Source organism: Cnephaeus nilssonii (genome assembly GCF_951640355.1).
Source record: "Cnephaeus nilssonii genome assembly, chromosome: 5".
NCBI lineage: Eukaryota > Metazoa > Chordata > Mammalia > Chiroptera > Vespertilionidae > Cnephaeus > Cnephaeus nilssonii.
In genome coordinates, this window is record NC_137076.1 from 71317837 (window position 1) to 71342786 (window position 24950).

The 24950-nt window shown below is 40.2% G+C and overlaps 1 protein-coding gene across 6 annotated transcripts in view; it reads right to left on the bottom strand.

The window, feature by feature from the left end:
- NSD1 (nuclear receptor binding SET domain protein 1) overlaps window positions 1-24950 on the bottom strand; it is a 140065-nt gene that overhangs the window by 19225 nt on the left and 95890 nt on the right. For all 6 annotated transcript variants that reach the window (XM_079771820.1, XM_079771818.1, XM_079771821.1 and 3 more), the window contains 5 exons: window positions 17507-17663; window positions 13943-14148; window positions 9363-9475; window positions 3535-3804; window positions 1874-1990 (listed from right to left, as the gene is read on the bottom strand). In XM_079771820.1, coding sequence (XP_079627946.1) covers window positions 1874-1990; window positions 3535-3804; window positions 9363-9475; window positions 13943-14148; window positions 17507-17663 — 863 coding nt within the window. The remainder of the gene's footprint in view (window positions 1-1873; window positions 1991-3534; window positions 3805-9362; window positions 9476-13942; window positions 14149-17506; window positions 17664-24950) is intronic.

Here is a 24950-nt window from a genome sequence, read left to right on the forward strand (position 1 = left end):
ATGTGCCCTGACTGGGACTCAAACCATTGACCTCTTGGTTCATGGGTCAACACTCAACCACTGAGGTCAGATGGAATGAAGAGCTGCCAGGTACACCCTGTCCTCTCTGGTCAGGGCAGTGTGGAGGTGAGAAGGGGGCTAACTCGCTGCTTTAGTCCAGCGAGTCAGCCAGGAGCCTGTGGGGAAGCTCAGAGCTCGCACCAAGCAGGGCATCCTTCTAAGGTCTGCTCAGGTCCCTGCTCTTCCCACCGTGGTCAGCATCACTGCTGTCACGTGGAAAAGAAAAAATTTAAAATCAAAACACTCAACCACTGAGCCACACCAACCGGGGTTGCCTTTTTTATATGGTTATTCCAGTGGGTGTGAAATGGTATCTCAATGTGGTTTTAATTTGTATTTCTCTAATGAATAATGATGCTGAGCACCTTTTCTTGTGTTTATTGGCCATTTGTAAATCTTTGGACAAATGTCAATTCAGATTCTTTTTTTGTTGTTAATTCTCACTAGAGGATATTTTTCCACTGATTCTTTGTTTTTGTTTTTTTAAAATATATTTTTATTGATTTTAGAGAGGAAGGGAGAGGCAGAGATAGAAACATCAATGATGAGAGAGAATCATTGATTGACTGCCTCCTGCATGCCCCCTACTGGGGATGGAGCCTGAACCCAGGCATGTGCTCTGACTGGGAATTAAACCCCGACCTCCTGGTTCACAGGTTGACGCATATCCACTGAGCCATGCTGGTCGTCAGAAGAGTGATTCTTAAAGTATACTTGTTGGATCAGCATTAGCATTACCATCTGGGAATTTGCAGAAACTATGAGGTGGGGGCCCAGCAATCTGTGCTATAATAAGCCTGTTAGGTGATTCTGATAATATGCTGAAGTTTGAGGACCTAAAAGAAGAAGCTTGCCCCATCCACTAAATTAGGTAGTATATCAGAAATCACCTAAGGAGACTTTAATACTGATACTGAGACCCATTTCAAACAAAGATGAGAACACCTGGAGGTGAGGATTTCACAAACCATAAGGATACAACTTGATAAAAATGAAATGTTCGCCCTAACCCGTTTGGCTCAGTGGATAGAGCATCGGCCTGTGGACTGAAGGGTCCCAGGTTTGATTCCGGTCAAGGGCATGTACCTTGGTTGCGGGCACATCCCCAGTAGGAGGTGTGCAGGAGGCAGCTGATCAATGTTTCTAACTCTCTATCCCTCTCCCTTCCTCTCTGTAAAAAAGCAATAAAACTTATTAAAAAAAAAGAAGAAGAAGAAAAAAGAAAGAAATGTTCACGAAGTTTCACACCAGGAAATAATCCTATGTGGAAGAAAGGTTTTGCGGGGGAGAAGGGCTAGTAGAACCTAACATTCAGGTACAAAGAGGAAGCTCAGATACACATAAAATAAATACATTATAATGCTAGCATTAGGAACAGTTCCAAATATAATTCTAGGTACCAATGAAATGAAACGCATCAGAAAATTCCTATAATTGAAAAGCTGACTTGGGTTCATAAGCTGGGTTCTATTGTCAATTTATATGGCCTCAATGCACTAATTAAATAGCAACAAATGAGTTTCTCAATCTGTAAAATAAAATAATTATTATTTAACCTTTCTGGCTTCAGGTTTTAATTCTACAGGTAAAATACTAACAGATATAGTCCCCAACTTACACTGCATAGCTAAAAAAATAGGTAAAAGCAGTATTGCCTTTGGCCATGGATGTATAGCCAGAAATGAGCAAGCTTACCTACTTTAGAACTCTGATCAACCCTGAACATGGGGAAAAGACACTAACTTAGGTAGTGTATGACATGCCTACAAACACTATGGCTGGGACAACACTAATTTCACAATCCATTACTTACTTTGTCTAGGGTGAGCATATAGAAATTAGTGATATCGTGTTCTTGGGCGTAACGGATTCGAGCTCTGCATTCTTCTTCATCTATTAGCTCACCCACATACTCATTCACAAATTCACCCTAGAACAAGAAAGAGCTCTTGACTTAATGGCAAAAAACACAACTGTATTTACAAGTACAGTACACTTTACTTTTATTTTATTTTTTATTGATCCTCACCTGAGGATATTTTCCATTGTGGTTTGTTTTTTTGTTTTGTTTTTTTTTGGAGAGAGTGGAAGGGACGGGGAGAGAGAGAGACCCTTTGGTGTGTGGGCTGAAGCTCTAACCACTGAATGCATGGGCCAGGGTCAAGTACACCTTACTTAAAAAAAAAAATAATGAAAATAATAGATTCATTATTTTCCACAAATTCTCCAAAGCAATTCATGTGCATGTAGTAACTTAACAAAGGTTTATTCAAGAAACTAACAAATACGATGCTTCAACTATCTGATATTAAAAACCACCTCCCCATTCCTACCTCTGCCATTTGGAAAAAGAGGAAAACACTGGACACTAAAGTTCAACCAAAATGGAAATAAACTAAAGCTCCATTATAACAGTGAAATAGACAGTTGACCCCCCTTTACCTGCCCAAGTATTTTAGTTAAGTCAGTTTCCCTAATATAGGCATGTTCTTTTTTCTTGGAACATGACCTGCTGCCCTTCCCCATTTCACACCACTGTCCCACTGGCTTAATCACCACAGTCATACTGGCTCTCACTCATGCTGTCTCCTCTATATGCAATGCTTTAACACTCAGCTGACTAAGCCAATAAGTACTTATTTTCTAAGTCTCAACTTAAAATATTTTCAAAGACAAACACGTTTCAGGACCTTTGCCACATGCCTCCAGAAACCTTTCTGCTTCTACCCTGGGTGATGATTTCTGCAATGTCTCTCCCCCTCTGGAATGTAAACTTTATGAAAGCCTCGAACATGTCTCCTTTGTTGATCACTGCATCCTCAGCACAATGTCTTGGCAAATGACTAAACAGGTCAACCTGGATTCATTTCCTTTCTTAGAGACAAATTCAGTGAAATTCTTTAGAAAGTGTAATCAGAATAAAGTTTATTTTATTAAAATGTCAAATAAGATTTATTCTACACAAAAACTACACAATATTGTCTATTTACTAGAAACTTGCCGGTCCTTCCAAGTTTGAAGATATTACTTCATTTTCATTAGAAAAGGTGCAATCATCTTTTCCTTTGTGTTCTATGAACCCAAACCTATTTTCCCTCAATAAAAATACACTTAACTTTATTAGTAAGTGATCTACACATCTAAATGATGTGCTTACTATCCTCTCTTAACTTACAGGTGATAAGATTTTCAGAAAGAAAAAAAGCAAATAAGGCTATAATATCTCTGAATTTCTCTTGTTTTTTCCTCACACACAATGAACATGATCAATACTAAGGATGTTACAGATAAAGAGAACACCTATTCTTAAGCCTCTAAACTCTAGAAGGATAAGTTTTGCAAGAACAATAATAAGGTTTATCCTTACACTATGTTATTTTCTTCTATGATCAATTTTCTCATAGTCATCAAGAAGAATTAATCATATTAAGCAATTAATGAGAAAAAAATTGGAAATTAAGAAGTTTTCTTCACCTTTTTAATATCTGTTTTTGTTCGAAGACCCCAGCCCCTCTGTAATGTGCGAAAAATCTCCACCTCTGGGTACTGGCGCTTAGAGAAGCACTGGTTTTGGCAGCGTCCTCCGGCAGGGCATACTGTGGGATGGCACTCATAGAGCAGCATGCGGTTGATGCACTCAGAGTCTATCCCACAGGGGTTATCATCAGTAGCTTTACAGTTGCAACGGGGAATTTCAGACAAGTCCGCAGTGAAGATCTGTACCCGGCCAATAGGACGGTTCACCTGGAAAAGAAACACATACTATACATAGTACATCAGACAAGTCAACATAAGACAATTCGGGACCTATAAAAGGGAGATTTCTTTTCCTTAAAGTTGCATGTCACATTTTATATGATTTTGAAGCATCAAGATTTAGCAGCATTATTCACAACAGCTAAAATGTGGAAGCAAACCAAGTGTCCATTTACAGATGAATGGCTAAGCAAAATGTGGTACAAATAATGGAATATTATTCAGCCTAAAAAGGAAGAAAATTCTGAAACATGCTACAACATGGATGAACCTGGAAGATATTATGTTACATGAAGCAAGCCAGTCACAAAAAGACAAATACTGTATGATTCCACTTAAATAATATACTTTGAGAATCAAAATTAGAGACAAAAAGAAGTGGCTGCCAAGGGCCAAGAGGAGAGAATGAGAGTTATTGTTTAATGGGTATAGAGTTTCAGTTTTATAAGATAAAAAATGTTTTAGAGATGAATGCTGGCAATAAGTACAAATATTATGAATGCATTTGTTGAACTCTTAAATATGGTTAAGATAGTAAATTCTGTTACCTGTATTTTACCACAATAAAAAATTTGGAGGAAATAAAGATTTAGGCAGTTTGACAAAAAATAAAGCCTTATGTAACATACAAAATATGAACCCCAAAGCATTTTTAAGTCATTTAAAAAAATATGTTTTAGCCCTAACTGGTTTGGCTCGGTGGATAGAGCATCCACCTATGGACTGAAGGGTCAAGGGCACATGTCCGGGTTATAGGCTCAGTCCCCAGTGGGGGCGTGCAGGAGGCAGCCAATCGATGATTCTCTCTCATCATTGATGTTTTGATTCTCCTTCTCCCTTCCTCTCTGAAATAAAAAAAATATATAATGAAAAAATTTAAATAATAAAAAAGTTTAAGAAATGTTTTTATTGATTTTTTTAGAGAGGAAGGGAGAGGGAGAGATAGAAACATTGATGAGAGAGAAACATCATTGATTGGCTGCCTCTTTGCACGCCCCCCATAGGAGATAGCGCCTGCAACCCAGGCACATGCCCTGATCAGGAATCTAACTGGTGGCCTCTTGATTCCTGGGTTGATCAATGCTCAACCGCTGAGCTACACTGGCTGGGCTGTCATTTTAATAGAATCATAATTTCAAAGCTGATAGGCCAAGTAAATTGTAACTGGTTTTTGCTATTGCCACATGGTGGTGCCACTTTAGCTGCTATATAATAAACTGCTACTCTTAAGTGGCATGAAAATATCTGGGTAATATTGAGGTTCCTGTATGTGAATGTTCCTATATGTAAATAGAAATTCCTGTATGTGAATATTTTACTAGTTACTATCATAATTTGAAATCTCTTTAATAGACAATAATGTAACCCATGCATTTTATTCAGTAGTGGTGCTAGTAACTGAAAAATCCAATGAAAATCCAGTGTGATAAAACATAAAGGTCAAATAGCTGCTGTGACACTGAAGCCACTAGTTTTTACAAATACTAGCAACAATGTTTAGAAAAAAATCATCATTTCATAATAGAGATGGATTTGTATACTATGAGTCTCCCCTAGTTAGTATTACTTAACTTGGGAACAGTCAAATCTCAAAAGCCCATTCAATACATAAAACTTGACTATTTAGGAATTGCATGACTTTGATAAATTATTTTACTTGCAAGACATACTTTGCAAGACTTGTGAGAATAAATACATGCACCCTGGCTGGAAAGTTCAGTTGGCTAGAGAGTCATCCTGATACACTAAGGTTGCAGGTTTGATCACCAGACAGGGCATATACAAGCATCAACGAATAAAAGTATGAATGGGTGGAACAACAAATCGACGTTTCTCTCTCTCTCCCTCCCTTCTTCTCTCTTTAAAATCAATAAATAAAAAGAAAAAATATATATGTACATATATATGTACAAATATATATGTACATATATATGTACAGAGCCTAGCAGGCTTTACACATGGTAGGTATTAGATTACCAATTCTAATCAATCTAAAATTACCATAACTACCAATTATTTCTATCCTCTAAATTCTCAAATGGTTTCAGTTCTAACACTTTGTGAGCCTCCTATTCTTTAACAATATTACAAAATCTACAATCTGTACAAATATATTGTCCTCAATCCAGTTCTCTGTAACAACTTAAAAGGACAAACATCTCACTGCCAGATTCTTCAAAATATTTGTAAAAACTGTAAACCTCATTAAAACTCTTGCCCTAACTGGTTTGGCTCAGTGGATAGAGCGTTGGCCTGCGAACTGAAGGGTCCCAGGTTCGATTCTGGTGAAGAGCATGAACCCTGGTTGCGGGCACATCCCCAGTAGGGGGTGTGCAGGAGGTAGCTGATCGATGTTTCTTTCTCATCAAGGTTTCTAACTCTCTATCCCTCTCCCTTCATCTCGGTCAAAAATAAAAAAACAAAACAAAACAAAACTCTTAACATTTGCAAACGGGAACCACAAACCTAGTAATTCAAGGGATAGAAGAGAAGGGCTGAGCTTAATCACCTGAGATTCCAGGTCCTACATAGGGCATTCGAATATTCACCTGAATTAAGGAATCTTTACCTGACATAACTCCCTCAAAAAAAGTTTCACCCTGCACTAGCTGGTTTGGCTCAGTGGACAAAGCGTCAGCCTGCGGACCGAAGGGTCCTGGGTTCGATTCCGGTAAAGGGCACATGCCAGGGTTGTGGGCTCGATCCCCAGTAAGGGTGGGGGGGAGGTGCAGGAGGCAGCCGATCAATGATTCTTTCTCATCATTGACATTTCCATCTCTCCCTCTCCCTTCCTCTCTGAAATCAATAAAAATATATTGAGAGAAAAAATAAGTTTCACCCTACTCTAAAGGTATGTTTAGAATTCAGTGCTTGCCAACCGGTGGTCCGCGGCCCACTGGTGGTCCGTGAGATCTGAAAGGTTGGTGACGACTGGTTTAGATAATTTTTTTCTTTTTAGAGATATATTTTATTGATTTCAGAAAGGAAGGGAGAGGGAGAGAGAGAGAGAGAAACATCAATGATGAGAGAACCATTGATCGGCTACCTCTTGCATGACCCCGACTGGGGATTGAGCCCGAAACCCGGGCATGTGTTCTGATAGGGAATCAAACTGTGACCTCTTGGTTCATAGGTGGACACTCAACCACTGAACCACACCAGTGAGCCAATAATTCTTTCTTGCCATCTGGTCTAACCTATGAACAATCCTAAGTAAGTTTCCTAACATAAAGCAAAAAACAAAATGAAATAACAACAACCAAAATCAAACAAAACACACACACATGGTTTTAAGTAAGAACAAAGATATGTAATTGAAGGTAAACATTCATCCTAGAAGAGGGGTCAATATTATAATTTTTTTGTAAAGGACCATTCAGTAAATATTTTAGCATTTGCAGGCTCTAGACCTCTAGTGAATGTAGCTCAACTCTGCCATTATAGCACAAAAACAATAGACAATATGTAAATGAACATGCATGACTGTGTGCCAATAAAACCTTATTTATGGATACTAATATTTGAACTTCATATAATATTCATGTGTCAGGAAATATTTTATTCCCCCCCCCCCCCCCAACCATACTAGGCCAGATTTGCTCCATGGACATAGTTTACCAACCCCAATTCTAAATAGTTTTCCTGGACATACATTTGTTTAAAAAAAAATTAATGCATCGACCTCTAAATTCTGCGATTAGATCACTTATGGGGAGCTGCTCCCTCAATAGTCAGGCTCCATATGGTTGACGTGCTACTCTGAATGTCTACCTTGCTGTTATCTGACATCTGTGACTGAGAACCTGATTACTTTCCCTTTTTTTGAGGCATAACTACATTCAGTGTTATGTCTTCATGCACAGTAACTCCATTTAAATCTCAATATACCACCAGGGTCCAATCCATTTGGACCCAATTTTAGGTTTTGAGGGTTGTTTTCTCCAGCATATCTATTTGTAAAGGTTGATATTTTATGACTTTTATTCTTTCTTAGAGGTTTACCAAAGATCAAAAAAAAAATTTACTTATTAGAAAAGGAATAGCCCAGCTGGTGTGGCTCAGTGCTTGAGCATCAACCCATGTACCAAGAGGTCACCAGTTCAATTCCCAGCCAAGGCACATGCCCGGGTTGCAGGCTCAATCTCCAATCCCTGGTGAGGGGTGTGCAGGAGGCAGGCAGCCAATTGATATTCTCTCTATTTAATGTTTCTATCTCTCTCTCTAAAAAAAATTTAAAATAAAAATAAAACTCATTCTATCTTGCAACTACTATCATATTTCCAGAGAGCATAAAGACTAGATATAACATCTTTCTAGTCTGCTTATAGTTGCTAGATTTAGCAAATAATCCAGGTCACCCAATTATATTTGAATTTCAGATAAACAACAAATAGTTCTTTAGTTTAAGTAGTTCCCAAAGAATATTTGGGCGCTACTTCAACAAACTAGACTCTAAAGATGGTGGTGAAATTGATTTTGAAGTGAAATCTCAGACTTATAAGACTTCAGAAACTCAAAACCAATGAGTACAAAAACAATGCATTTAATGACAAAAAATAAAATAAAATAAGGTATCCAGAAATGACATCATCGTAAATATTTTGCAAGAACCTGGGCAATCTTGTTTTGTTAATAGTATTTCTCTCATGTTTTCTGATATTTGAGCACCAAAACTAACTTGATTAAAAGGTTTTTAAAAAGGTTTTAATGTATGTACTAAAATGTCTAATAAATTTATTATTCACTATTCCTTTATCTTTACTTCTATAAGTTATTCATTAAAATGACTTTAAATTATAAAAAAATACAAAGGATTCATTGGGCCCAGATAATAAATGGTGATGATGCTTTTGCCAGGTACACTGAGGGTTAGATATTCCTAACACAAGTTCTCCTGACATTGGGAATCCTAGTCGTACTGGTCACCTAAATCTTTAATATTACCAAGAAGACTTATCCATGTGTGTATTATCCACACTATCTCAGGGCCATTTAAGATTTTTTTTTTTAAAATATACTTTTTATTGATTTTTTACAGAGAGGAAGGGAAAGGGACAGAGGGCCAGAAACATCGATGAGAGAGAAACATCAACCAGCCGCCTCCTGCACACCCCCTACCGGGGATGTGCCCACAACCAAGGCACATGTCCCCGATCAGAACCGAACCCGGGACCCTTCGGTCCGCAGGCCGACGCTCCATCCACTGAGCCAAACCGGCCTCGGCCATTTATGATTTTTTATCACAGCTGTTTGGTCCCTTTCAAACTCTAAGATGTTGACTGTGAACAGAATCTAATCCAATCTACTTATATGAGAAGACTTTCCAAGGCAACAGAGTGTGTATCAACACACAACTGGTTTTCTTAAGTTCACACAATTGCTAGGAATGTGCTTTGGCACTTTTTTGTTATCTCCTTTCAAGCTCTTATCTGTACCTAAAAGCCACTATGCTTGTGCTTCCAATTCTTGTCATGAATAGAGTAGGAAGAGGGCAATCTCTAAGGGTCTCTCTTCTTGAGATGGAGTCTCCTGAAGTCTTTTCTCACCTTTATATGTTTATAAGGCGGTGGTTTCTTATCGTTCTTTCGGTCTTCCTGCAGCTGTCTTAGTTCCTTTTGGGCCTTCAATTCCTCAAACCTTGCTGCAGCTTCCTGAAGAGCTAAGAAAACACAATAGCATAAGTCACTTAGCCTGTGAATGGAGTTATTTTACCTTTTTTTTCCCCTTTTAAGTAGGAGAAAAATTCATATTTTAGATAAAAATCACCAATGCTATAAGTAAGACTTCTACTTTCAGTAAGTTATAATCCCTAGGGTATTCAGATACAGCATTAAAACAAAACATAATCCATCATTAAATGGTACAATACAGACTACCAGTTTCAGAGAAAAATTTAAAACAACAACAAAAGAACACACAGTTAAATGATTTGAAAAAGGCCATGTATATCATCTATAGACTGCATCTACTTAGCACAGTCACAGCCTGTAGGCCTAATTCTTTCCTCAGTACTGAATCTCCTATTCCAGAAACATCCTGCTTCCTAGATGCCCCAGGTAACATGCTGTGTTCCTGTGGAAAAAATCCAAAGTTGAAGTTCTCTTTTCTTCCTTGCCTATTCTCTAGAGCACCTGTCCTACTCTTCTCCTAAGACTCATTCTGTAAATATCAACTATTAGTTTAATGATACAAAGACAGCCCTTCATAGCTAGTTTGTATTCAAAGCTTGTACTTTCATATGCTTGAAAGATTGTAATATCTGAAAAGTTCAACAAAATCTTAGGATTCTCATTCTTCCCTACTTAAATCAAAATTTTAATTCATGCCCAGCCGGGTGTAGCTCAGCGGTTGAGCGTCAACCCAGGAACCAAGAGGTCACCGGTTCGATTCCTGGTCAGGGCATATGCCCAGGTTGCGGGCTCGATCCCCAGTGTGTGGTGGTGTTGGGGGGGGGGGGGGGGGGGGCGGCGTGCAGGAGGCAGCCAATCAATGATTCTCTCTCATCATTGATGTTTCTATCTCTCTCTCCCTCTCCCTTCCTCTCTGGAATCAGTGGAAATATTTTTTTTTAAAAATTAAAAAAAAAAAAATAAAACAGTTAAAAAATAAAAATAAAATTTAATTCATTATTGATTACACAAGTTAAAAATTCTGAAAAGAATTTCAATTCTTCCCTCTTTCCTCTCTGTGGCTTTCCCCATGCTGTCAATTCTTTAAAGAAAATCTTACCTCTGATCCATCCCTTTTTCTCCATTTCTCTGTCACCATCCAGCAGAGTTTTGTTTTGCCTGGAGTTCTCTAAATTTTTCTAAAGTCCCTCATAAAGTCCTTCCTTCCTTCAACCTATTATTGAGCATATTCTGCCTAGTCTATCTAGTAATCATTATTCTCTCTACCCTATGGAGGCTACCCTGTGACAAGTCTAGTCATCTTTCCCCAGAACGATTGAAACACTGACATTCCTGGTGGCAGCCTCTCACCGTTTATGGCCATACACTCTACTCAGACTGAGATTTCTAAAACTATGATCTGACCATATAAATTACTTACCTTTTCAGGCAAATAGCTCAGTGCTCTCCTGACCATGTGCTTAAACTATACCAAATACTTGGAAGTCCCTAACTTAGCATGTTAGATTCAATGTGTGCTTCCACATGTGCTTTCTTCTTATTAACTTCTTCAGAGTCAGTGGCCATCTCAGGCAAAAATGTTGGTCACTTGGTCCCTGAGAACCCGAGGCTACAAAACTCAAGCTCCTACAGTATTAGTACTGATAGCCTATATCTATACAAGAAACCACATGGCCAACAGATAAGTGAGGACTCACTGAAATAATATTAGGCAAATATCTTATCAATCATCTTGCTAATAGACACCGTTCTCATTCCCATCCAGGAAGTTTCACTGGCTTAATATCTTCTTGCACCTAACCACAAAGTTTCACTTGCTTAGAACCCCTCTTTACTAAACAGTCAAAATCTTATACTCCAATATCCAACTATATTCAAACTAGAGGCCCAGTGCACAAAATTCGTGCACAGGCAGGGTCCCTAGCAGCTGCCAGCTGTCAGCTGGGGCCTTCCTTCATTTCATGCTGCCCCCGGTGGTCAGCGCACATCATAGCTAGCAATTGAACTCCCGGTCAGTTGAATTCCCCAGGGGACACTTTGCACATTAGGCTTTTATATATATACACTAGAGGCCTGGTGCACGAAATTCGTGCACTTGGGGGAGGGGCGGCCCTCAGCCCGGCCTGTGCCCTCTCGCAGCCCGGGAGCTCTCAGGGGATGTCCAACTGCAGCTAAGCCATCCTAAGCCATCAGTTGGACATCCTTAGCGCTGCTGCAGAGGCAGGAGAGGCTCCTGTCACCACCACTGCGCTCGCCAGCTGTGAGCCCTGTGGGAGTGCACTAACTACCAGGGGGCAGCTCCTGTGTTGAGTGTCTGCCCCCTGGTGGCCAGTGTGTGTCATAGCGACCGGTCGTTTTGCCATTTGGTCGATTTGCATATTAGGGTTTTATTATATAGGACAAATTCATGCACAGGGGAGTGGGGGTGGGGCAGGGTCCGGGCCTCTTGGAAGGAGACAGCAAGAGGTTGGCCAGCTGGCCTGCCCTGATTAGGCCTGATCAGGGCTGGGCCAGCTGGGGGAGGAGCTGAGGGTGATTGGCCTGTGGGCCCTGCCCCTGATTGGGTGTGGGGGGGGGCAATTGGGGGTAGGGGGCGATCAGGGGTCAGCAGCTGAGGGAGGGTTGGTGGGAGGTTGGCCAGCCAGCCCCACCCCAGATTGGTGTGGGGGGCGATCAGGAGCGGAGCTGGCTGGGGGGAGGGGCCTCGGGCCAATCAGGGTGATGGGGGCTGATAGGGTGTGGGGTAGGCCGTGGGGATGGGCTGTGGGCCAATAGGCCCCGCCCCCAAGTGGGGGTGCCAATCAGGGGCCAGAGGCCCTGGGGAGGGACCAAGGATAGTTGGCCAGCCAGCCCTGCCCTTGATCAGATTGGAGAGGGGGGGGGGCAATCAGGGGTGGGGCTGGCTGAGGGGAGGGGCTATGGGCCAATTGGGGTGGTGGGGACCAATTGGGGGTGGGGCCGGCTGGGGGGAGGAGCTGCAGGAAGTTGGCTGGCTGGCCCCATCCCCAGATCAGCTGGTTCGCTGGCTGCAGTGGGCGTCAGAGCGACCAGTTGTTCTGGTTGTTCTGGTGTTCCATCGCTGGTTTTTTATATATATACTAGTAGCCCTGTGCATGAATCCATGCCCCAGTAGCTCACTGCCGTCCTCCAATAGCTCTCCGTCTGCTGCCCCGCCCTCCTGTATCTCCCTCCGCCCCCTGCCGCCACCCTCATAGCTTGCTGCCCTGCCCCCTCCTGTAGTTCTCTGCCGCCTGCTTGTAGCTCGCTGCCCCACCTTCCTGCTGATTTGTGATCCATTTGTTACGCAGTCGGTCATTATACTTCATGGTGTAACAACCATTTGCATATTACATCTTTATTATATAGGATAGACTAGAGGCCCAACGCGCACGAAATTGTGCGCGAGTAGCTCACCGCCATGCCGTGCGAGCCGTGGGCCCCGCTTGCCACAGGGCCCCACCATGCCATGCAAGCTGCGGGCCCTGCCTTGCCTCGTGAATCCCGCCGTGCCGAAAGCCCCACTCCGCTGCCGTGAGCAGCTCATGGGCCGCGGGAGGGACTGAGAGGTGCTCTATGCACCTCCTGGTGACCAGTCGTTTGGTCACTTCTGCTTGCCTCAGCTGGCTGCCCCGCCCATCGCCAAGGTAGCTCGTGGCACACTCTCTGCCACTCATAACTCTCCCCCACTAGTAGCTCTCACCCCGCCCTGCCCGCCGCTGCTCCTTTGGTCATTAAGGTGTTATGGCCATGGGCCTTTTATAATATAGATAGATAACAAGAGATACCTATATTGCCTTTCAAAGAACAACTAATGGAAGAAGATAATTATCATTGAGGGGATACCAACTCTATGCCCTGCAGGGTAATTTTTTTTATTACCTCAATTATCAGATCAACCTTTACTCATTATACATAAGAGAAAACTCATAGTTAACTCGACCCCTCCTGGCCCCAAATCCTTCATTGCTAGACTTTCACTCTTATCTTGCGTCATAATTTTTGGTGAATTTTATCTCTTCCCAGTAAACTAAAAACAGAACTGATGAGACAAAAACCTCCCTGAAGGAAATTCCAGTTAAGGTTGGATTAAAAAATAATGAGTTACAGCCCTAGCCGGTTTGGCTCAAGGATAGAACGTCGGGCTGTGGAACAAAGGGTCTTGGGTTCGATTCCAGTCAAGGGCACATATCTTGGTGGCAGGTTCCTCACGGGCCCTGCAGGAGGCAACCAATCGATGTGTTTCTCTCACATCGATGTTTCTATCTTTCCCTTTTTTTTTTTTACTCTATGGAAAAATATCCTCAGGTGAGGATTAACAACAAAAAAAAAGAGTTATGACTGTCAATTTCCCCACAAAATCCTGTAACTACAGCCACATTATACCCCATGAGGGCAGAACACAGCTACTAATGGAATGTATATGAATTGTAACAAAGAAGAAATTCTTTGCCAACAAAGGTCTGTGTTGATCTGAGAAATAAAAAAGATATGGTTACCTTTTTTATATGTCCCATCCACTCCTTTGCCCATCTTATCCTTGCTGCTTACATCCCCCTCCATGTAGGGAAAGACTCTGGCCTGGTGAGTCCAGAGATAGTCATTAGACCCAAAGAAGAGCACAGGGAACTCGCCCACATCATGTCTCATCTTATCAATGTTGGAAGGTACAGCTCGAGGATGGCAGATCTCAGCTGGCCACCACCTGGGAAAGGTAAAAACAAAGAAGGAAAACTAAAACACTGCAAGGCACTAGGAAGATACCCTGCTTTTTAGGACAGGAATAAGGAATAGCAATGTCTACCTATCCACATTAAAGTCTGATTTGAACATTCTTACAATCAAACTAGAGAAAAACCAAGTAGTATATGCCAAACACCCACCTGCACAAATGTGCTTCCATACACAGACACACTCCCTTATACTCAGTTATTCTACTTCATGGATATATAACAGGAAATAATTAGAAATATGAACAAAGCTTTATAGAATTATTATCTAGGAGAATAAAAACCTGGAAACAACCTAAATACTCAATGTTAAGGGAATGACAGAACTATATATAGTACACTGCCATGAAATATAATTTGGCCTTCAAAAAGGATAGAAAAATGACATCAAGAAATCTGCCCCCCACAACTACCTTAGGAAGACATTAGCTATTAAAGCTAGAAACCCCTACCATGCTATTCTATCCTGAGAATGCCCCCAGAAAAGCTCCTGTGCATGTACACTAACATATTAACAAAATGTTCATAGTGCAAACAAGAGAATGATTAAATTAACTACACAAACAACACTGTATGACTATGTTGTATGAAGGAACTAGAGTACTGTGCTAACAACAATAAATCTCAATAGAATAGTGAATGAAAAAAGCAAGTTGCAGGAAAATATAAATATTCCTTTATATAAAGACCTAAAACATGCCAAACAAAATATTATATATATGGCAAATCTATATAGCAAGCCAAAGGAATAAAAAACACAAAGTGCAGTATGTGGTTATCTCTGTGGATAGGGAGAGAATGAATTCAAAGAGGAAGACTCAAAAGCACCAGTAATGAACTCTTTGTTTAACTAGGAGGTATATACACAGGTGTGCCTTTTGTTATTCTTTAAAGTCATTCATGTTACAATACCCTTTTGTACATTCCATGATCAATAAAAGTAATTTTAAAAAGAAAAAGCAAGACACAAAAACTGAGGCCCTAGCCAGTTTGGCTCAGTGGATAGAGCGCTGGCCTACAGACTGAAGGGTCCCAGGTTTGATTCTGGTCAAGGGCATATGCCTGGGTTGCAGGTTCGCTCCCTAGTAGGAGGCGTGCAGTAGGCAGCTGATCAATGATTCTCTCTCATCATTGATACTTCTCTCTCTCTCTCTCTCTCTCTCTCTCCCGCTCCCTTTCTAAAATCAATAAAAATATATTTTAAAAAAACCCCACAAAAACTGCGTATAAACTATAAGGCCAATTATTTTGAGGGTGTATGTATTGATGTGTCTGCAAATAAATATACCAAAATGTTAGCAATGTGTCTTCCTTGTTTGTAAAGTTTACATGTTTGTTTTCATTAATGAATTTTCTATGGAAAATATGTATTTAGTAGAGGCCCGGTGTACGTGCACAGGTGGGGTCCCTCGGCCTGGCCTGTGGGGATCAGGCTGAAATTGGCTTTGCAACATCCCCCAAGGGGTCCTGGATTGCAAAAGGGCGCAGGCCAGGCTGAGGGACCTTAGTGGTGCATAATCTGGAGGGGAGGGACCACGGGAGGGCTCCAGGGCATGTTTGGCCCATCTCACCCAGTCCTGATCAGAGGGACCCCAGCAGCAAGCCAACCTACCGGACAGAGCATCTGCCCCTGGTGGTCAGTGCACGTCATGGTGATTGGTCGAAAACTTAGCATATTACGCTTTTATTATACAGGATTCTGATGACTACAACATATATTCAGTTTTTTCTTTCCTAATAGAAAATTAATGGGGAGGCCTTGCTTAACCAGGGAGATCATTAACAAATATTAAGGCCTGCCCTAGAAGATTTGGCTCAGAGGATAGAGCATTGGCCTGCAGACTGAAAGGTCCTGGGTTGCAGGCTTGATCCCCAGCCCTGGTTGGGGCATATGTGGGAGGTGACCAATCAATGTGTCTCTCTCACATTGATGCTTCTATTTTTCTGATTCCCCCCCTACCTTTCACTCTCTATAAAAATCAGGATTAACAACAACAACAACAACAACAACAATATATATATATATAATATATATATATATTAAGGTCCTGGCTGGTGTGGCTTAATAAGTTGGGCATCGTCCTGTGTACCAAAAGGTTGCCAGTTTGATCACCCAGGGGGCGGTGGGGGGCGGCTGGCATGTAGAAGGCAGTAGATCCATGTTGCGTTTTCACATCAATATTTCTCTCTCTAAAAATCAACAAACTATTTTTAAAAAGGCACAAAAACTCTATGGGAATGGATTTTTAAGAGAGTGCGGGAGAAATGGATTAGTAGTGGAAAGAAATGTGGGGAAATAATATGTGTGTGTGTGTGTGTGTGTATATATATAAATCATACCTAATAAAATGGTAATATGCAAATTACCATCACTCCGCTACGCCCACGATTGGGCCGGCTGGAGGCGCGGGGGGCGGGACTCAGGGTGGCCGATTGGCTGACGGTAGGAGCGGGGGGGGGGGGGGGGGGGGACTCGCGAGTCCCCGACCTCCACTCCTCCTGCCGGCTTAAACGGCCGGCGCACGCTGGTGGCGGAACTCGGGGTGGCCGATTGCGCGGCTGCTGGCACCAGTTTTCCGCCAGCAGCAGTTTTCCTCTGGCCACCCGCCCGATCGGAGCACCTCCCGATCGGAGTTCCTTTCAGGGTGGCCGATCGTGCTGGCGGGAGGCGCTCTGATCGGCGGGTGGCCAGAGGAAAACTGCTGCTGGCGGATAACTGGTGCCGGCAGCCAGGTGAAGGAAAAGTCTATGCACGAAACTTCGTGCAACGGGCTCCTAGTATATATATAAAAGTGAAGGGGGAAGGGCAGGAAGAGATTAACCAAAGATCTTATATGCATACTAGTGGCCCTGCGCATGAATCCGTGCACAAGTAGCTCGCCGACGCTTGCCTCAGCTGGCAGCCGTGCCCACCACTGCTGTAGCTCGTAGCTCACTGCCCCACCCTCCCGTAGCTCTCTGAAGCTCATAGCTCAAAGGCCCTGCCCTCCTGGTGATAGGTTGTTACGAGTCACAGTGTAACGAACATTTGCATATTACCTCTTTATTATATAGTATGAGAGGCCCGGTGCACGGATTTGGTGGCGTCCCTCGGCCTGGCCTGTGGGGATCTGGCTGAAACTGGCTCTCCAACATCCTCCGAGGGGTCCCGGATTGCGAGAGGGCACAGGCCAAGGGACCCCACTGATGCACAAATCTGTGCACCGGGCATCTAGAGTGTGTGTGTGTGTGTGTGTGTGTGTGTGTGTGTGTGAGTGAGTGAAACACCGTATTTAAGAGTTCCCAAGAAACATGACGATAAAAGAAATAATTGCCTGTCTCCTTCATCCTTACCTATATCGTCCAACCTTTACCCAGACAATTTCCCTGTAATGTGGTTTTTTGCCTGCCTTACAGTCATTGCAATACCAGTTTCCTTCAGGGATATCAATGTTCAGGCATTCCCGATGAAAAGCAGCAGGGCAAGAATCACAGCACAGAAGGCTGCCTCCTGTAAGAATAAAAAAAAAAATTGGCATTCAGAATCACAAGGCTACATATAAAGACCCAGCTAAAACAGCTTTTGCTCAGTTCCTAACCAATTATTTATCTCTCAGCCAAGAGCCTAGTAATTTAATTAGTTATTCAGAGAGACTTTCCTACAAGGGTGCTCCCTTTCCAATATTCCTGAACCACCCCTAAAGGTTAGTTAGGTTAACAGCAAATAAACATGAGATCTTATTGGCAAAATTAGGTTAAGGCAAACATCTAAAAGTCATATGTGTATATACACACATATATATACACATTACTTTCTTTTCAATAAAAAGCAAAACACTAAAGAGAGTATCAATGAGAAACAATGACCAGTATATAAAAAAGCACAAGCTTAAACTGCTGTTAGATCTAAGCTCTAAGATCATATGGCCTTGGGGAATTCACTTCACTTTTCTTTTTTTTGTCCCTCCCCCCCCCTTTACTAATTGGGCTAACACTGGTTAACAAAATTATACAGGTTTCAGGTGCACAATTCTACAACACATCATTTGTACATTTTATTGTGTGTTCACCACCCCAATTCCTGTCTTTGTTGGGAATTCACTTTTCTTGTTGAGCTGTAATTCCTTCAATGGTAAGGTGTTTTCTACAATAAACAATAAATAAGCATATCTGTTTGAGTTGTAAGCAAGTGATTAAATTGCCTAGTATTGTCTGACTTTTAAAATTGCTTTTTATTCTTTTTTTTTTTTATGTTTGGCAATCTTATGACACCTATGGCACCGTTTCAAAATCACATTTATAAATGCACAAATGTAATACTAAGATAAAAAGGACATAGATTATGATAACATACAATGATCAAAAACAAAAGAACACAGAATAAAATATAATGATCAAAATATTAGAGTAAGAGGTTAGTTATTTCTAATAACTCTACTTCTTTGTAATAAATAAATAACAAGAACTAGCAGTAGCACTGGTGACAAAAAGCACAGCTAGTAATGTAGTTTATTGCATAAACTTCAGTTACATATTAAGTTTTCCCCCCCCTCTCCATTCAAGTTTTCAGACAATGTTGATCATATGTATTGCAGTGACAATAAATTTTTACTTAAGGATTTTTACTCAAAGTGACTCAATTTACATACTTGAATCTGAAATCTTCAGGGCTACAGATAAAGAATTTCAGCCTGGCTGTGGTTCAGTGGTTGAGCATCGACCTATGAACCAGGAAGTCACGGTTTGATTCCTGGTCGGGACACATGCCAGGATTGTGGACTCGATCCCAAGTATGGGGCATGCAGAAGCAGCCAATCAATGATTCTTTCTTATCATTGATGTTTCTATCTCTCTCCCCCTCTCCCTTCCTCTCTGAAATCAATAAAAATAAGGCAAAAAATAAAAATAAAAAAAGTCTTATTTATCTTATGCTAGAAATGAGCATGACTCAAACATGCCAGACTCAAACATGTACCTCTTAAATTTCACCCTAAGGAATTAGTGAGGGATAAAACCTTAGCAAGGTATAGATCCACATCCATCGTGGTCTCACTGTGCCTCCTTTACCTCGTAAAATCCTATGAGAAACTTAATTTTGTGACACTATTCTTGTACATTTCCCACCTGTGTTATTTTCCTTTTCTCAATAACCTAAAGCAGGCTCTTAAAACCAGCTTTAGGGTATTTGTTTTGTTGGGGCCAGGTACATGTGCTTAAGACCCAACTCTGCTTCAATTATAGAAGTTATCCTTTTATCTGTGTTGTTTATGGGAGTTCAAATTCAGAGTGAGATATCATTTGGAAAAGTCTGTTGCTACAAAATAAGTTTGAATAACTTATTAACTCAATATATATATAGCCTGTACTCTATGCTCTGAAACTCATTTATTCTTGTGCATTTTGTGGGTGAGTGAAACAATTTTAGCAGGGGACATTAAGAATGACAGTCACCAGTGACACCGGGGCGGGGGGCGGCCTGTTACCTTTCGTGGCCCCCCTCCCCTCGGAGGTCAATTTTAAACAAACAAACAAACAAACAAACAAAAAAACACAGAAAAAAAAGAAAAAAAAAGAATGACATAGTCACATAAGTTTAACTGCCCCAATAATGTAATACCTTCTACAACATTCCTATCTATGCTTTGTTATCTGCTGAGTCACAATACTGCCAACTACATGGACTGAACAGAAAAACTTTCCTTTTACCAATATGGCATTCATGACACACTAGAAATATTTCACATACAATAAGGTATCTGAATTAGATGTTCAAAGAAGGATATTACATAAGACATCTGGACACACACACAAAAAATACCCAATGAAAACAGCCAAAGGTCAGAGCTTAGAGGAATTAAATGGCAAGCACATCAGCTTCGCCAATTAAGGACATAATGGACATAATGGAATATGAGGAAAGAAATAAGCAGGATTAATCTGAGTAGATAGGTGGGAAGCAGGCAGGAGGACTACGCTGGCAGTAAAGGACATATACAGGAGAAAGGCAGGAAGACAGAAGAGGAAAAACCCACGAACCATCAAAGGAACCAAAATATGAAAAAGTACCATTTGGTGAAAGGGGATTAAAAAAAAATTTAAACATTGCTGAATTCTAGGAATGGATTCCTTCCAATTTAGCAATTTAGCATATTATCCTAATACTCTGGATAACACCTTCAGTCTTTCCTATATATGGGCCAAAAAAAAAAGAATTTTTTTTCTAAGACTTTATTCTCTCCCAGTGCTCAAACACCAAGATAATCTTAGATAGTGAGATCAGAAGTTCTCAGGCTTTTTTGCATCAGCGCTTCATACTGAAAAAACAAGGGAGATTCCCAAAGGCTAAAACTATTGATATTTACCAAACAGAAACTGAAATTAATAAAAAATTAACATTTATTAATTCATTTTTAATAACAAATATATTGTTAACATAAATAACATTTTTATCTACTTTATATATTTTCCAAAACAAAAAGTTATTAGTGAGCTCAAGGTTTTACATTTTTATAAATATTTAAAATTAATTTTGTTGCAATATGTTGTTTGAATGACGTCCATGAAGAAAATGATCTCTCAACCTGGCCAGGTGGCTCGGTTGCTTGGAATGTTGTCCCATAGACCTAAAAGGTTGTGAGTTCCAATCTGTCAGGGTACATATGTATCTTTTGTGGGTTTGGTGCCTAGGCAGGACATTTATAGGAGGCAAACGAGTGATGTTTCTCTCTCTCACCCCCTCTAAAAATCAATTTAAAACAAGTTTATTTAAAGAAAAAAAGAAAGAAAGAAAATGATCCCTCACAGATAAATAGTTGGAAAAAAGAGTACTTTTAAAAACTTGCTCAGTAACTGTACATATTCCTTCTTTGGTCCTATACACTTAAACTTCAAAGGATAGACTTTATTTGCAATATCAAATCTGAAATCATATCAATAATTTTTTAGTACTACTAGTACATTAAAATTCATCGATCTGTCTTATACTTTAAATGGATCTTTTATATAAGCCTGTTTTTTAACATTACACATTGGTCATATGAAAACTGTTTGTTTGCTGAATCAGCTAGATCTTCCCCAAGTTGTTCTATTTCATTGTGTAATATTAAAAGGTCACATTTTGTTAATATCACCATGATTTCATCAGAAAATACTAGGAAGCTGTTAAGCTCAGGGTGGTAGTTCCCCAAAATTCTAATTGTTACTTAAGAGCTCAAATTTTATGATTGGCAACAATTTCTGTCAGTTGTTTTTCTTTAATTGGCAGGCTTGCTTTCATCCATTTTCAAGAAAATGTATGACAAATAAATATACAAGTATGAATAGCCATAGTTTGTCAGTAATACAACTAAAAATGGTTTTCTATGAATAAGGTAGCTAGTTCAGATTGGCATCCTAATTGCATGACTGCTTTTACTTAGACCATTAGTAAGAAACGTGTACTTCTCATTTTATCACAAAGAATATTACAGCAATATTCAGTTGAAGGTTGAGACTTAATAAAATATATTTTACTTTTAATCAAGGACAGTCTTAGGTGAAACTTTCATGATTTTTACTGCAAGTATGTGGTAACAAAGAATACAATGAACACTTAGAGTTGCACAGTTTTGGAGCCACCACCTTGACTTGTGTTAAGGTGCCAGTTTTACCCACCACTGATTTTGCACCATTAGTGAAAATGTCAACAAAGTTAAAAAGGCAAGTAACATCTTCGAATTACTACAAAAGAGTTACAATCTCATGGAAGCCACTGAAAGGGTATCTAGGCACTCCCTGCTTCTCAGGGATACTAGTACATGGATCACACTTTGAGAATTACTGCTGCAACTACTACCTTGGGCACTCATAATTATGGAACTCGATATCTTTTCAGAGTACAACCATACCATCAGTTAGGACTGGCATCACATGGGCACTTCTATTCTGAAACCAATTCCCATTCATTTCATCACACTCTGAAATAAATAAAAAACCTAGCCCTGGCCGGGTGGTTCAGTTGGAGTGTTGTCCATACACCAAAAGGTTGAAAGTTCGATCCCTGGTGAGGGCTTGTTCGGGAGGCAACCAAACCAATCAATGTTTCTCTCTCAAATTGATGGTTCTCCCCCCCCCCCTCCCGTCTGCTTTCATCTCTCTCTAAAAAATCAGTAAAGACATATCGTCAAGTGAGGATTTCAAAAATATTATTTTTTTAAGTCTAATGCATAAACCATTTCATCTTCCCAAGTTTAAGAAACATGAAAAAGTTGGAGCCTGCACTTCAGCATCCCAGATACATGTTTACATTCTAAGGGGAGAATTACAGAATGTTATATTTAAATGCTATTAAGTACCAAAATTCTATCTTTAACTTTATTCTAAACAAAAGAAAGGTGATTAATAATAGGCAGCAGTTTTCACAAGACAGTTTTATATTATAAGAACAAAAAAGAATGTATGATTCATAAAGTTTAATACAGGACAATAACAAAGCTAACATAGTCCTCTTTGTGCATTAAAACATTGCTAACTACAACAAAGCTCCACTTTCTACACATATTAACTGCACTTAATATTCTACTTTACTTATTACATATTAACACCATAGTCTGAGGATACCAACTATGTCTTGATGCAAACCCTGATCAATAGGTGGAGTTTTAACTTCAATTGTCATGTCAGATAAATCTTGAGAGCAAAAGAAAAATTCCACTTCTTTGTGGCTTTAGCACTATTTTTGCTGTTTAATCCTCACCTGAGGACATTCTTTCCGTTGCTTTTCATAGAGAGAGGGAGGGAAGGAGAGGGGGGAGAGGAGAGAGAGAAACAGTGATGTAAGAGAGACACATCGATTGGTTGCCTTCCCACATGCGCCCCGAATGGGGACCGGGGATTGAATCTGCAACCCAGGTATGTGCCCTTGGCTGGGAATCGAACCAGAGAGAGACTCTTGGGTGCGCCAGCTGACACTTTAACCACTGAACCACAATGGCCAGAGCAGCACTATTTAGTACACCAAAATCCCTCAAAGGTGATGCTCATTAAATTACACATGTTCCTTGGTTTTATTTTTAAATTAGTCCATCAACCTGTTTGTAACCAGCCAAGTTTTCATAAAATTGCATCACCAATCCTCCTATGTAATAAAAGCCTAATATGCAAATTATTCCCTTGAACGGTCATTCGACCGAGTTCGACAGCTCGCTATGACGTGCACTGACCACCAGGGGGTGGCGCAGAACATGGCAGGTGCAAGCAGGGGTCCAATTGCTGCCAGGCTCCCAGGCGCTGAGAGAGCCAGGCGGGGGGCCCGGCCCTGATCAATCTCACTGCAGGCGGGATGGTGGAGCAGGTGAGGGGGGGGGGGGGTGCCAGGCCACGGTGGGGTGCCAGGTGGGGCTGCGGGGCTGGGGGCATGAACTGGGGCCCAATCTCTGCAGGCCACCCCAAGGGACCCCAGCCATGCACCAATTCATGCACCGGGCCTCTAGTAAGTAGATATTAAAAAAATGAAGTTAGGGAAATTGTTGCCAAAAAGTTACTAATCAACAAAATTTAGTCAATTTAAAAAGGAATGATAAAACTGGTTAAGAAAACTGGTGCCATCTTCACACTAGAAGACAGTGGAGCAATGTCCACACTAGTCTTAAAAAACACATACACGTAGCCTAAACATTTATAGTAAGGCAGCACGTGCTTCTAGTACAAAGGTAAAGTAACCCAAAATGTGCTTCTAGTACACAGGTAAATGCCAAACAACCTCAAATAGAGAATTATAGCACCTGTAGATGCTTCTTAGACCTTCAGAAAATCAAGAGAAAAATTCAGAACAATAATCACCACAGTAAGTGGACCAGCAATGAATACTAAATCCTCCACTTAACTAGCAAAAATCAGAAAAAGAAACTATAAGGATAATACTGACTCTATTTTAAAAGAGAAATATTTTTAAATTGAATATATATAAAAAGATATAAAATTACTTTTTCCTCCACTTTATAAGACCTTTTAGTTACATATTAATATCCATAATAGTAGGGAAATTCATAAATTTCTCCACTTTCCCTTTGTTTCTTCCATTTAGGTTCATGTAAAATTAAAAAAAAACCCCACAATTATACCATGATATCATCTTCTAGAATTGCTTCTATCCAGTTATATGCACGTATCTGGAGTAATATCACTTAATATTAAACAATGGGTTTTTTTCTGATGGTGAGACTCAGGTGATTTGGGGTTTGTTTTTTCATTCTTTTTTCTTTTCCTCTTCTTCATTTCCCAACTTTATTGAGATATAGTTTATATATAACATTTAATAAGTTTAAAGTATACAGCATAATGACCTGATATATGTATATATTGTGAAGAGATTACCACAATAAGATTAGATAACACATCCATCATATCACAGTTACCTTTTTTTTTTTTTTTGGTGGTGGAGCACTTTTAAGATCTATTATCTTAACTTTCAAATATATAATACAGTATTGTTAACTATAGTCACTATGCTTTTCATTATATCCCCCCAAATTATTCATACTATAATTGGAACTTTGTACCATTTGACAACATCACCTCATTTCCCAAGAGTGATTCTGTCTCCTTTTTCCTGTCTTTTTCTTTAGTGCTTTAATTTTTTAACATTTTAATAAAAATCAAGTCATTATTCAAAATAAAAACTAAACCTCTCCTTATTGGGGAACAAAACCAAGTCTGAAAGTTCTGCTATGTTATCACTAATTCAGAATATCAATTCCCAGTATTTCTTGCAGTGGCGATGTGAAGAAAATTTTTTGTTGCAATTTAAGTATTGTATTAA